Raw genomic sequence first — 13,588 nt, forward strand, 5'->3', positions numbered from 1 at the left:
AACAAGTGAAAAATGAAACAAATATCTTACTCATTTATTCTGAAGTGTTTCGCGTGCCTACGGGAAAAGAACATGGAATCTATATGTTAAATAGCTATTAGCGTAACCAATCAGATTGCAGCATTTACGATAGAACGCTAATAGATTTTTACTGACACTTGATATAATATCGGTGTGAGAGAAATGGTGTATCTTTACAAAAAAAAAAAATAATGATAAACGTAAGAGAGGCTTTTCCAGTGACCATGAATCAAGAAGTTTAAGTTTGAAAAGAAGCCTCCTTGTAGTTATTATCATATATTTTAAATTACAATTCAATCCGGGGGCTTTGTAGTCCCATATTAGTCCCATAGGGGGTAAGTTTCTAAAGAAACTGTGCTGCCGAGTCGGTGGGGAGAGTATCACAAGATAACTTCGTTTTATCAACTGAGTTGATAATGTAAAGAGTTTCTAAAGCTGGCGTTTCGAGCGTTAGCCTCATCAGAACGAATGGAGAAATTGTGGGTTGTATGCGCTTCTTTGCGGAAAATGGAGCTACGCTATTGGTAGGAACATGGTTACGAGAAAAAAAAATTAGGAAAATGAAAAGCGTTCGTTGATCCCGTGGGGATTAAGCGTGCAGATTTGAAAGATACATTTTTGTTCTAGACTATTGCGGCTTAATTTAATGGTCTATAATTTGGATATATCAACAAAGTTGAAATGGTAAATTGGCCACCGTAATGATTACAAAAGCTGACGTTTCGAGCGTTAGCCCTTCGTCGGAGCGAAGGGCTAACGCTCGAAACGTCAGCTTTTGTAATCATTACGGTGGCCAATTTACCATTTCAACTTTGTTGATATATCCAAATCACTTCGTTACTCCCACCGACGCAGCCCCTCTACTAACTATGCCCAAACAGTTTCGTTCGAAACTATCAGCCTTAATTTAATGGTCAGCGACTGATTATCATACTTTCAATTTTGATCCATCAAATAGGAGCATAAATTTAGCTCTTTAGAAAAATCATGTTTTACAATTATGTTTCATTCTAAGGGCGTCCGTTTCTGACCGCCCCTCACGCAAATGGTTATTAAGTATCGTAGCTTGCAATTGAATAGTGAATAGTTACAGGGCGTGAGTTAAGCCCCTTAGATTGGTTTAGCCAGTGTTTATTTTCATCGTGTTTTAAATTGAATTCAGTGCTCAAAATTTGCTACTGCTTTGGTCACCATGACGAGTTAAAAAAAACCTTGGTGACTGAATTTTCTTCCTAAGTCTTTCTTTTTCGTATTCTGTTTCTGCCAGTCCGGTTGCATCATATTTACTAAATATGTTTATATTGTACACAAAGTCCTTGTTTGATATTTTTTTCCCGACCACTCATGGCGTCTGAGCAACTGCGCATTTACCCTTCCCCTAACAACAGGAACTGATAACCAGTCAAGTTTACTGTTACGTTAAGAGGAGTACGTGCCCAGTTTTTCAGATACTAAAATTTATCCCTGATAATTTTTGGCGACCATCAAAAGGCCTAAGGTCACCGAAAGGCGACTTTCAAAAAAGGTTTTCCCTGGAGCCCTGAGTTGTAAAATCAATCGAGGGGTGTAACTTTGCATGCACCCTAACTTCCCTTCAATTACCTTTGATCGCGTGACTACTCATATCTCTCTAAAAATAAAAGAGAAAAACATCACGCAACCAACTACTGGAAGTCAGAAAACCGTGAACATCAAAACATTTCTGGCATGTTTCTTTGTTCGACTCCGAAAAGTGACTTGCATCTAATTTCTCTTTGCGATATCACTCCTGAATCACACATTAAGGTCAGGAGACTAAAAGAAGTGCTCACCAACTAATCTTAACTTTGTCTTCTACAGAGAGTAACGTAAAACGGTAGAGAACAAAAATACAAAAGCACACACAACCCACACACAACCTTTAAAAGCACACACAACCCACAATTCCTCTATTCGCTCTGACGAAGGGTTAACGCTCGAAACGTCAGCTTTTGTAATCATTACGGTGGCCAATTTATCATTTCAACTTTGTTGATATATCCAAATTATTTCGTTACTCCCACCGACGCAGCCCCAAACAGTTTCTTTCGAAACTATCAGCCTTTATTCAAAAATACAAAAGAACGAGGTAAAGAAATGAAAACAATGGGTTAATGAGGCGGTGTTGTATTGTTACGTGCGTGTCCTGTGTCTTCTACATCAAGACGGAGCCCAACTAAAGAAGAATGTTAATCAAATTCTCCTTGTCAGCTCCTTACTATGTACAGAGAGAGAACAGTGCGGGGAAATATGCACGCTGATAATTGGGCGAAATGGAAAAAGCTAAGCGGCGCCAGGAAACGAAGCCGCAAACAACAACGGTGATTAGTTGTGGCTTTGAGGTTTACTTGCGCGTCCTGAGCTTTATTGTGATTGTTAACCTGCCAGAACAAATTAAAGTGTTCGCGGTTTTCTGAGTTCCACGGTTATGGTAATGCTGTACTATAAATGCAGTTGTTTACACCCAATCCAACATCATGCTAGTCATACAACGGTTACAACCAGAAGAACTAGACGCAGCATTTTCAGATGGCAGGACCAACAGGGTACATTTTCCACCGGTCGTCGGGTAAAATCGTTCATCCCGATGGCTCCTTAGTCCTGCGTAGCAACAAATCCAATCAAGAGCAACTTAAAGTTAGGTTTCTACCAGTTGAAGGGTTCGGTCATTTTGGACATATCGAGCATGTCGCCAGTGGTAAAATTGTGCATCCAAGCGGCGGGTCACTAGATCCAGGGAATAACACTAATCTACTACTTCATCCTGATCGCCATGCTGGAGCCCTCTTTGCATTTGATGAAGACGACGAACGTATCATGCATCGAGGTGGAAAGATCTGGCATCCACGTGGAGGATCGCCTAATCCTGGCGATGGGACAAACTGCGTTGTCCACTCTGACGTCCACGACGCCGCAAAATTCTACTTTGGCGATTTGGATGGCAAGGAAATATCCCCATATCCAGCTCCAGAGCTCAGTGGGTCCTGGAAAGTGGTTAAGGCTTTTATCAATCCAATAGCTAAATACACGTACACACAAACCTACAAAGTTGGAAAGTCGAGGAGTAAGTCGACGACAGAACATCACGCTTGGAGTGTCTCAGCAAGCGCTGCCTTTAAAGGCTTCTCAGCAAGTGCAGAATACTCTGGATTTGTTGAGAAAACAAGTGAGAGTACGTGGTCATCAGAGTATGAAGAATCCACAACCATAGAGGTAGAAAAAGGGAAGACAGTGGTGATGTGGCAGTATGTGTTCGGAATGCAGCAGTATGACGAGGAATTAACCTTCCAAAGCAGCATCATAGGAAATACAGACAGCCTGGACGAGGAGCCAAAGATTTGAAGCGGTTATAAACTGTAAAATCACAGGTTCGCCTATTATTTAACTTCAAAATGACTGATTCATTTTTGTAGAGTAGAACTTATGCCACGATAAGTGTGTAGTGGAATAGTAGCATTGTTTAAACAGTTTCTGAAAAGGTGAACCGTCTCCGATTTAATTTTTCATTCTTGAATTAAAAAGCTTATCCTTATCAAAGCGTATCATCGATCTTTTACTCTTAAAACATGTTATCGCCTTCATTGAATGGAACAATTCAACGAATTCTAAGTTAACAAGGGGCAAGTTAATACTTGGGTTAATGCTACCGAAATAGGTATAGCCTCAGAGCTTCCCAACATGTGCACCATTCTCTGAAATGTCATGCCAGAGAAGCTTAGAGATCAATCGCAATTTTCCATATCTTTACTCAAGAGAGCATGCAAAAAAACACTTGAGATTCGCGCAAATAAACATTAAGGGTGGTGCCTGCTATTGCCCATGCGCACTCGAGCTGTGCATCACGCCATGGTAGTGCGTGCTCGCGAGTGGGTGGAAAAACTCGTCTCCCGCAATGATCGGCGCGAGAGACCAGCCGCAGTGAAAGGGATGTTTATCCCTATAATTTACGGGTTAAATTATTTTAATCATGCCGCCTTTGGTTAAAACCGGAATAGAAAATTTAGTGGCTAAATTGTCTCCACGAAAAACAAGTGAAAAATGAAACAAATATCTTACTCATTTATTCCGAAGTGTTTCACGTGCCTATGGGAAAACGGGAAAAGAAAGCACAATGTACAGCACATTTTTCTAAAATCATCTTTTCCCAAAAACAAGGTCTGATGAAAATAGAGCATTTGATTGACTTATTTCCAAGAAAGAAATGATAGATGCATATCAAGAGGGGCCGTAAGGGGGGGTCACGCGCACAGTTCACGGCAATTAAAAAACGTAAATCACGAAACACGATAATTAATTTTCGAGTTTCACGGTTCACGGAAAATACTTACACGAGAAAGACTTGTCGCCTTACCCTATATATATATAATATTGTTGACAGTCATTTTAATGTATTTCAGAAAGAGCTCAACTGATCGTGATTGTGTCGTGATTGGTAATGTCAGATTCGGTTTCACAGTTTGCTCTGCAGCAGACAGGCAGTCGCTTAAGATTTCAGTCTCTCGTTGAATTCTTCTAAAATCTCTCTGTCACTGTCACACTGTGCCACGTCTCCAAACTCGTTTGCAGACGCCGCTGCCTCAGGGCAATTGTCTTGAAATCTGTAATTGCAAGGTAGTATAAAAAATACACGATCCACTTGACTACTGAAGTCTTAAAAGTTTTAATAGCTGATATTATCATTTAATCTTGAAAGTTATCAATTAGAACTGATATTATAAATGTGGATTCATCTTGTCTTGTGACTATCGGTGTAACAACAACTAAATACGCCGTTTTGCAAAAGACCTTAAGATACATCGAGAAGTAAATAGATCAGAGGATCTTTAACGAAAAAAAAGTAAAAGAAATGTTTTAGTTAGGCTGATGGTGACAGATTGGTTAGTATAATATCACAATCTTACAAATAATGTGAAAGACTCTTACATATTGTCTAACTCTAAATCACGATCACTGTCATTTCCCGCTGATACTTCTTTAGGTGAACCGACGTTTCACATTACACTTCCATCACTTTGACTTTCTTGATCTCCTCCGCGGCTTCCACTCTTCTTCAGGAAGGCTTCCATATTTCTTTTCATTCCAGCTATTGTTGCATTGTGTTTCTTGGCATTATCTTCCTCGTTTCGACGGTTTTGACAAGCTGTATTAAAGTGTTCTGTAAGGCAGCAACAAAAATATGACCTCCAGTGATCTTTACTTTTTTTAAGAAAACAATGAATTTTAAACACCTGCTTTATTCTTTGACAATACAGAAGTTCTCTGGATGGTCTTCTCCAGTGGTTTTCTTTTAAAGTCAGTAAAATTGATGATGATACTTCAAAGTGAAACTTCCGAAGCTTTAAGTAGAAATGTTTCTGCAGACAAGCTTGAAGGATAATGCTCAACATTTTACGTACTTTTTTTAAAGTATCGAGCTTTAGTCTAAGGAGTCCTGTCCGTTGGTACAATCTTTAACTTCTGGCAACGACCACACCTTAAAGCAAATTCATTGACCGCTGTGCTATTGAACATACTTGCCAGAGCTACAAACATATTGAAAGGCTAATTCACTAAATACATTAAAGACGATTTAAATAATCATCGTTATCATCATCGTCTCCATCATAGTAATAAAAGGGTAAAATTTTAGGAAAAATCATGGCTGTTAATAATAACAAAAATTCTTAACGATTTCCTTTAGTCGCACATAGCCAAATTTAGATCATCCAACATCTTGGTCTGTCGTTCATTTCGCTCAACACTGAATTTCGTCCTGTTTTAGGCGCTTTACAAGGTGGTCGTCCTCTACCTTTGAAGCTGACCTTTTCCTTCCACCTCTTGGCTTTCGTTTGCTGACTTTGCTCTTTTGCTGTTCTTCGCCACCAGCAACTGTGATATTTATCATTGGGGAATCTTTCGAAAAGACGATTCCCTTTTTAAGAACATTGACTGAAAGAAAATAATGACAATAAAATTAATTAATCAAATAATAATCTTTTGACTACGTCCTTTTTATCTTTTGTCTATCTACTTTGACATTTATATTGGTGTCATTTTTTCTTGGCAGTTTCAAACTTCGCTCCAGTCTCTTTCGTAGTCCATAAAAATTAAATTTAAGTTGCGTTTAGTCGAGAAAAAAATCTGTCCGAATATTCTCTTCGTAGTCTTCTAGGTTGTTCCTATTCTCAGGTCTTCTCATTATTGTCAACACGCCCTTTTTGCAAAGCGAGCGATCAAGGATCATCAAGAAATATCTCAGGAGGTGTGTTGAATATCGCCTCTAACGACCCTAACCGAAATCACGGCTCTCATCAATGACTCACTTTCTGTATAATTTCTGAGAAAATTGTCGATTCTTAAGCAAACTTCAAATAAAATATGTAGGGGGGACTGAATAAAACTTTTCTAGACTTCTAGTATTGTAAGGGCCTGTTTACATGGAGATAGGGTGACCCTTCTAGAAGGGGCACCCTTTTAGAAGGGTAACCCTTGCCTATTGTATTTTCCGGCTTGGTTTACATGAGAGGTAGGGTCACCCTATCTGCTTGGTGGGATAACTTTCCTGCGAGGGCCAACTTTTTGCAATGTAAACACTTGAGGTAGGGTCACCCTCCTAGAAGGCCACTAGGGTCAACTTTTGTGGATTCAGTTTACTGTCAGATTGCCGCGAAACTCTGTAAAGGCTTCGCGCGCGTATAAGCCCGAGGAATATTTTCGCCGTTCTGCGGTGGCCAAATTGTTTGAACAGAGTTCGAAACAGTTGGAGGACAACAGTGTCGACATTTCGAAAAAAGACATAGATGATCATGAATTAGTGGTGGACGAGAGTACCATAGAAAGCCGCTCGACTCGGAAAGATATGGAAGAAGGCTTGCCACGTGCAAAATCAAAGAATTCACAGGGAAAACGAAAAGCGTCCTTCGCCACTGCTCTGTGCGACCAGGATTCCGCCAAATTCTCCCTCGGCGACAAAATGGCTCTCCTTCGTACATGCCTCATTCGTCGCATTGCAACATTGTACTGGGCGGCTACCTGTAGCGCCATTCGCTCTTGTCGGCGTTTTTCTATTGGGGGATACGGCAGCAAGAACCCACAGCACTGAAAAACCACAGCCAAAGAGGCAAGCGCAAGGAAAATTGAATTTACCGCCAAAATACTTCTTTTGTCCGCCATTTTGGGTGTTTTGTACTTAGCGACCGCGCAGTCATCTCCCTCGGTGCCAAATTCAATAATCGCGATAGCCCTGGGGACAAGACTTTGCATGTAAAGGGGGGCTATCTTTTGCCCCTTCTAGAAAGATGACCCTCATAAGGGGGTCACCCTATCTCCATGTAAACAGGCCTTAAGAGATGTAGGAAAGTAACGCGAATTAAAACAATTAACACGAAAGTATGGATATCAGATACCTTTCACACGTGACTTTCAAGTAACACGTGTCATAAAATATGATCTCTTCTCAAATTTTCATGATGAAAACACTAACCTTGTAAAACTGCAGAATCGACAAAAAGCGGCCTTTTCATGTTCCACTGCGCTTGTGTATTGATTGAGAAAGCTTTACTGACTTCTGCGCCTTTGGCTAGTCTGCACAGCTTAAGATCAATAGATGACCCTATTCCCCGCTTCTCAGCTTCGGCCTTGAGGCCCGCGTGTTCAACAATATGCCTTTTCAGGGCATCAAGGGAATTATGTTCTCTTTTCAGGGGAATTCTGATCCTTTCCTTTCCCCCAAGAAAACTGAAAGATCCAGGAGATTTGGGTTCAACGAAGTAGACAACCCCTTCTAAAACACGAAACGGCTCTTCGCTGACTTCGCTCTTCGACATTGTGGGTCGTGAGAAATGAAGACAAGACAGTAGACAATGAATGATCTGAAGACCTGATCGTTGGTGTCAAAGGTCGCATCAACTTTATTTTTGGATCAATGGGTCATGCGAAACCCAATTGTTTGGTCACGCAAGCTGAAGAAAACAGACACGGCGATCACCTGGAGAGTTCTCTTGTGGGGTCTTCGTAGCCGTTCACGGAAAAAGGGTCGTTTTCGTGTTTGTTATCACGGGTATCGGAAAATTATTTCTCTGTTTCACGTATCACGACAATTATATCATTCACGGTTCACGAATTTTAAAACTTTTAGATTACGGATCACAGAAAATAAATTAGTCCGATCACGTTTCACGTGAAACCCCCTTACGGCCCCTCTATCAAGTTTTAATCCCACGGAGCCCACACTAGCGACGTGTCTGGTCGTTTGTTCGAAATAATTATAAAGAAATGTATGGGAGAAGAGTCGAAATATCGTAAACTTATATCAAGGAATGTCTATGTTAAGGCTCAAAATAAATGTAAACCTACCTCACTTTTGCTGTGTATTTTCGTTTTTGTGGTTCTAAATGGCGAGTTTGAGCGATTTGGTAGGTTTTGCGTTGACTTTTACTTTACGTTATAAGGAGACAAGGGTGGAAAGCTCATTTTCGACCGCTCCAGCGCGAAGCCGATTTTCACCCAGAAATTAGAATCGCCCGGCTTCTGAATCGAACACCAGATAAACTAAAAGGTTGACGCTTCTTCTCGTGTCATCCAATCGAAGATCCATTAAAAATACAAGCGCTAACCGCCAAAAACATTTTCGAGAAATGTAGCTTTCCATGCGATCGGCATCTGCGGCACAGAATTCGTGTGCCAGGGAGCAACCGTCACGCTGTTTGCCCCACCCCGATTGGATGATGGTAAACAATGCCCGGTTTCAAATGCCTCATGTGAGAGGGGAGTCAGGGACATATTCACGCCGGCAATTCATCTACTGACTAGCCTGGTGTGAGGTTAATTTATGACTTTCTTCAGCTACGGCCCATGGCTAATTTTATCGATCTTGGAAGAACAAAGAGCTTTGAGGTCGTGTCGACTTTCCATCACGCGCCATGTTGTCCACTAGTGGCCCTTCAGCCCGCATTTTCTCAAAAAGTGGCCATTTAACCATTTTGTCCACTAGTGGCCGTTTAGCCATTTTGTCCACTAGTGGCCGTTTAACCATTTTGTCCACTAATGGCCGTTTAGCCATTTTTTCCACTAATGGCCGTTTAGACATTTTGTCCACTAGTGTCCGTTTAGCCATTTTGTCCACTAGTGGCCGTTTAGCCATTTTGTCCACTAGTGGCCATTTAACCATTTTGTCTACTAGTGGCCGTTTAACCATTTTTTAATTTGTCACTAGTGGTCGTTTAGACATTTTGTCCACTAGTGACCGTTTAGCCATTTTTCCACTAGTGGCCGTTTAGACACTTTGTTCACTAGTGGCCGTTTAGCCATTTTTTCCATTAATGGCCATTTAACCGTTTTGTCCACTAGTGGTCGTTTAACCATTTTGTCCACTAGTGGCCGTTTAGCCATTTTGTCCACTAGTGGCCGTTTAGCCATTTTGTCCACTAGTGGCTGTTTAGCCATTTTGTCCACTAGTGGCCGTTTAGCCATTTCTTCCACTAGTGGCCGTTTAACCATTTTGTCCACTAGTGGCCGTTTAACCATTTTGTCCACTAGTGGCCGTTTAACCATTTTGTCCACTAGTGGCCGTTTAACCATTTTGTCCACTAGTGGCCGTTTAACCATTTTGTCCACTAGTGGCCGTTTAACCATTTTGTCCACTAGTGGCCGTTTAGCCATTTTGTTCACTAGTGGCCGGTTAGCCATTTTGTCCACTAGTGGCCGTTTAGCCATTTTGTCCACTAGTGGCTGTTTAGCCATTTTGTCCACTAGTGGCCGTTTAGCCATTTCTTCCACTAGTGGCCGTTTAACCATTTTGTCCACTAGTGGCCGTTTAACCATTTTGTCCACTAGTGGCCGTTTAACCATTTTGTCCACTAGTGGCCGTTCAACCATTTTGTCCACTAGTGGCCGTTTAACCATTTTGTCCAGTAGTAGCCGTTTAGCCATTTTGTTCACTAGTGGCCGGTTAGCCATTTTGTCCACTAGTGACCGATTAGCCATTTTTTCCACTGGTGGCCGTTTAAATATTTTGTCCACTAGTGGTCGTTTAGCCATTTTGTCCCCTAGTGGCCGTTTAGTCATTTTGTCCACTAGTGGCCGTGTAGCCATGTTGTCCACTAGTGGCCCTTTACTGATCATTTTGTCCACTGGTGGCCGTTTAGCCATTTTATCCACTAGTGGCCTTTGAACCCTTTTGTCCACTATTGGCCGTTGAGCCATTTTATCCACTAGTGGCCGTTTAGCCTTTTTGTCCACTATTGGCCTTTTAACCATTTTGTCCACTACTGGCTGGTGAGCCATTTTTTCCACAAGTGGCCGTTTAACCATTTAGTCCACTACTGGCCGCTGAGCCATTTTTTCCACTAGTGGCCGTTTAGCCATTTTGTCCACTAGTGGCCGTTTATCCGTTCTGTACACTAGCGGCCGTTTAGCCGTTTTGTCCACTAGTGGCCGTTTAGCCACTTTCTCCACTAGTGGCCGTTTAACCATTTCGTCCACTAGTTGCCGTTCAGGTATGTTGTCCACTAGTGGCCGTTAAACCATTTTGTCTGGTAGTGGCCGTTTGGCCGTTATGTCCACTAGTGGCCGTTTAGCGATTTTGTCCAACGAAGACCCATTACGAAAAGAAAGCCCCATTACGAAAACGAAGACCGCTACGGAAAAAAATAAAAACAATGATAACAATAAAGCAATACAGAAAACAAGACACCTGCATTCTTTGGCGGCGAAAACCATAGGGAGTAATGGTTTTTTATTAATGCGTCTTCGTGTCCGTGATGGGTCTTCGCTTTCGTAGGGGTCTTCCTTTTTGTAATGGGTCTTCGTTTTCGTGGGGGGGGGGGGGGGGCTTAGTTCTTCGTTTTCGGGGTCTTGGTTTTCTTAACTATGCGTTTTCACACCATTACTCCCTGTGGTTTTCGTCGGCAAAGAATTCAGGTGTCCTGTTTCTGTATTGCTTTATTGTTTTTGTTGTTTTCATGATGGGTCTTTCTTTTCGTAATGGTTCTTCGTTTTCGTAGGGGGTCTTAGGTCTTCGTTTTCGTAACCACCATGAATCACTCGTGCGTGTCCAATCAGGTCACGCATGTTGGAACGTACTGCGCTGTTCAAAAGAACTGTTTTTTTTTAAGAACGAGACAAGAACGAGATTAGAACATTCTGTGCAGCCAAAGGTTGTTGTGTGCGTGCATGTGTTGTAGTTTTGAATTTATGTTGTCTAAATGAGTGAGTGAGTGAAAGAGTTCAAGAAAAGAATTCCGATCATGATCCAATTTTGAGTATCTTGGTAGTTCGTCAGTTTCACTCGACACAGCCGAGTTCGCTCTGTGATTTCTGGCCTATAGTGACTGGTAGTCTATCTCGTCGTCCATCTAGGCATTCTTACATAACGGTGATAATAATAATAATAATAATAATAATAATAATAATAATAATAATAATAATAATGGCAATGACAATGACAATGACAATGATAATGATAATGATAATGACAATGACAATGACAATGACAATGACAATGACAATGACAATGATAATGACAATGATAATGATAATGATAATAATAATGGAAAATGAGAAAATGGAGGGCGTCATCCACTTAGCTCCATAGCAGTGCTATATCTACTTAGGGAGAAAGGAGGACGAGGACTACGAGCCATTGAACAAGAGTATAAGCTGATCAAGATCAAAGCAGCAGTTCAACTCTATGAAAGTCTAGACCCCAAGATGAAATCTGTGCAACAGTTTGAAGAATGTGCTATAGTCAAGGGATTCTCCTCTCTTATCACTGACGCGAAGAAGTTTGCACAAGAACTGGATACAACTCTGTACTTGAATACAACTGAACCATCATGTAGCCCAACAGAAGAACCAGAGATAGTTACCAAAGATCTGCACATCAAGAAGCATATAAAGAAAGTTGTAAATGAAACTTATCAAAAAAATTCGAAGATCAATAGTGGCAAGGAAGTCTTTTAAAAGCAAGACGGCAAGATGATCAACTGAGCCTTGAAAATGGTTTTGCATGGCTCAATAAATGGCAATGTGCTCCTACCCACTGAATCGCAGGCATCATGGAACTGTACGAACAGTTTACACCAACAAAGGTCTACATGGCCTATAACACTGGAACAACCGACAAGAACGATGTCAAATGTAGAATGTGTGGCGAAGGTCCTGAGAGCATGGCACATGTACTTGTTGGATGTCCATCATTAGCTCAGTCCAAGTACTTAGAAAGGCACAATTTTGCTTTGAAAGTGTTCTTCTTTGAGATGCTCAAAGACCTAGAACTCGCTGATAGTACTCCGCCATGGTTCTCAGATGTGAAGCCCAAACCTCTTTATCATTCACCTGATACTGAGGCATACAGGGATGTACCAGTATATGCTGATCATACATATGTACGATCTAATCGTGTGGACGCACGTTTCATCGACCACAAAAACAAGAAGGTACTTATGGTGGAAATGAGCTGCCCTTGGATCAGCAACAGAGACAAGAAAGACAAAGAAAAGACCAAGAGGTATGGGGCGTTTATACTTGAGCTGACAAAACAACACCCAGGATACAAGATCTCACAAATAAACGTCATTATAGATGTACTTGGAGGATGGTCTAAAGCTAGGGAAACTGAAACGATGGGCTTCTTTGGTACAAGATACAAAGAAATATTGCTGAGAATGCAGAAAGCTGTATTTAGTAGCACTCTGAACATTGCAAGAACATTTAAACTGGTCACATCGTAAGAATTTTCGGACATAATGATTTGGTTTTTATGAACAGTATTTTATGAACATTTTAAGTTAAGGATATTTTAAGAGCCGAACAGTACATCATGAACATTTAAAAAAGAAAAAAAAAATATCTTAGTATTGCGCCAATTGACACTTATCGTTTTATATTGATCATTTATATTTAAGAAGTAGTAGATATTATTATAGTTAACAGTCCTGTCATTCAGATAGGCTACGAATTTTCGCCCTATCTTGCTTAGCTCACTAGCATCCAAACGTGTATACTGCATCATCATAATAATAATAATAATAATAATAATAATAATAATAATAATAATTTAAAATTTTAAACTTTATTCACTATAATCACTAAAAGTATTTACAAAAATTATGATGAAATGCTTAAAAATCGAAAACAAATGCGTCAAAATGACCAGTAAAAATCCCAGAAAAAGCTCATGGATACACACTTCTTATAATAATTATAATGATGATCATAATTAAGGTATAAATATTACAAAACAAGTTTAAAGTCTCTGACTGAGAGAAAAGCTTTGAATCTCTTCGGTATTAACTTAATAATAATAATAGATTTTTCCTTAAAAATATTTCACAAAAAGCAGGTCTCTAAAAAAAAATTAAAAGTTCAGTACGCTAAGCTACATACTAAAAAATTGACTACTTAAATTCTGGCTTGCGCACTTTCCGATGTAATGTCAGTGTCAGATATATTGGCTACTCTTCTCTTTCTCCTGGTTCCTCTGAGACGCAATAATAATAATAATAATAATAATAATAATAATAATAATAATAATAATAATAGTAATAATAATAATAATAATAATAATAAA

General features: G+C 40.3%; 2 protein-coding genes across 4 annotated transcripts; one reads left to right on the forward strand and one right to left on the reverse strand.

The window, feature by feature from the left end:
- Positions 1-2,348: 2,348 nt before the first annotated feature.
- LOC148729773 (uncharacterized) lies at positions 2,349-3,576 on the forward strand. The gene has a single exon (XM_088762205.1). The coding sequence runs from the start codon at positions 2,569-2,571 to the stop codon at positions 3,379-3,381; it is 813 nt and encodes a 270-aa protein (XP_088618331.1). The 5' UTR covers positions 2,349-2,568; the 3' UTR covers positions 3,382-3,576.
- Positions 3,577-4,262: 686 nt separating this feature from the next.
- On the reverse strand, positions 4,263-7,944 carry LOC148729774 (uncharacterized). Of its 3 annotated transcripts, none has more exons than XM_088762212.1 (3): positions 7,502-7,944; positions 5,841-5,967; positions 4,263-5,194 (listed from the first exon to the last, which is right to left on the reverse strand). In XM_088762212.1, exons 1-3 carry the CDS (start codon positions 7,842-7,844, stop codon positions 5,185-5,187), a joined length of 480 nt encoding a protein of 159 aa, XP_088618338.1. In that variant the 5' UTR covers positions 7,845-7,944; the 3' UTR covers positions 4,263-5,184. The 3 variants fall into 3 exon arrangements, with proteins under 3 accessions (XP_088618338.1, XP_088618336.1, XP_088618337.1); XM_088762210.1 differs by having other exon boundaries at positions 5,828-5,967; positions 7,502-7,898; XM_088762211.1 differs by lacking the exon at positions 5,841-5,967 and having other exon boundaries at positions 7,502-7,899.
- Between the last annotated feature and the right edge of the window lie 5,644 nt (positions 7,945-13,588).

Source organism: Stylophora pistillata, chromosome 5, assembly GCF_964205215.1.
Source record: "Stylophora pistillata chromosome 5, jaStyPist1.2, whole genome shotgun sequence".
NCBI classification, from domain to species: domain Eukaryota; kingdom Metazoa; phylum Cnidaria; class Anthozoa; order Scleractinia; family Pocilloporidae; genus Stylophora; species Stylophora pistillata.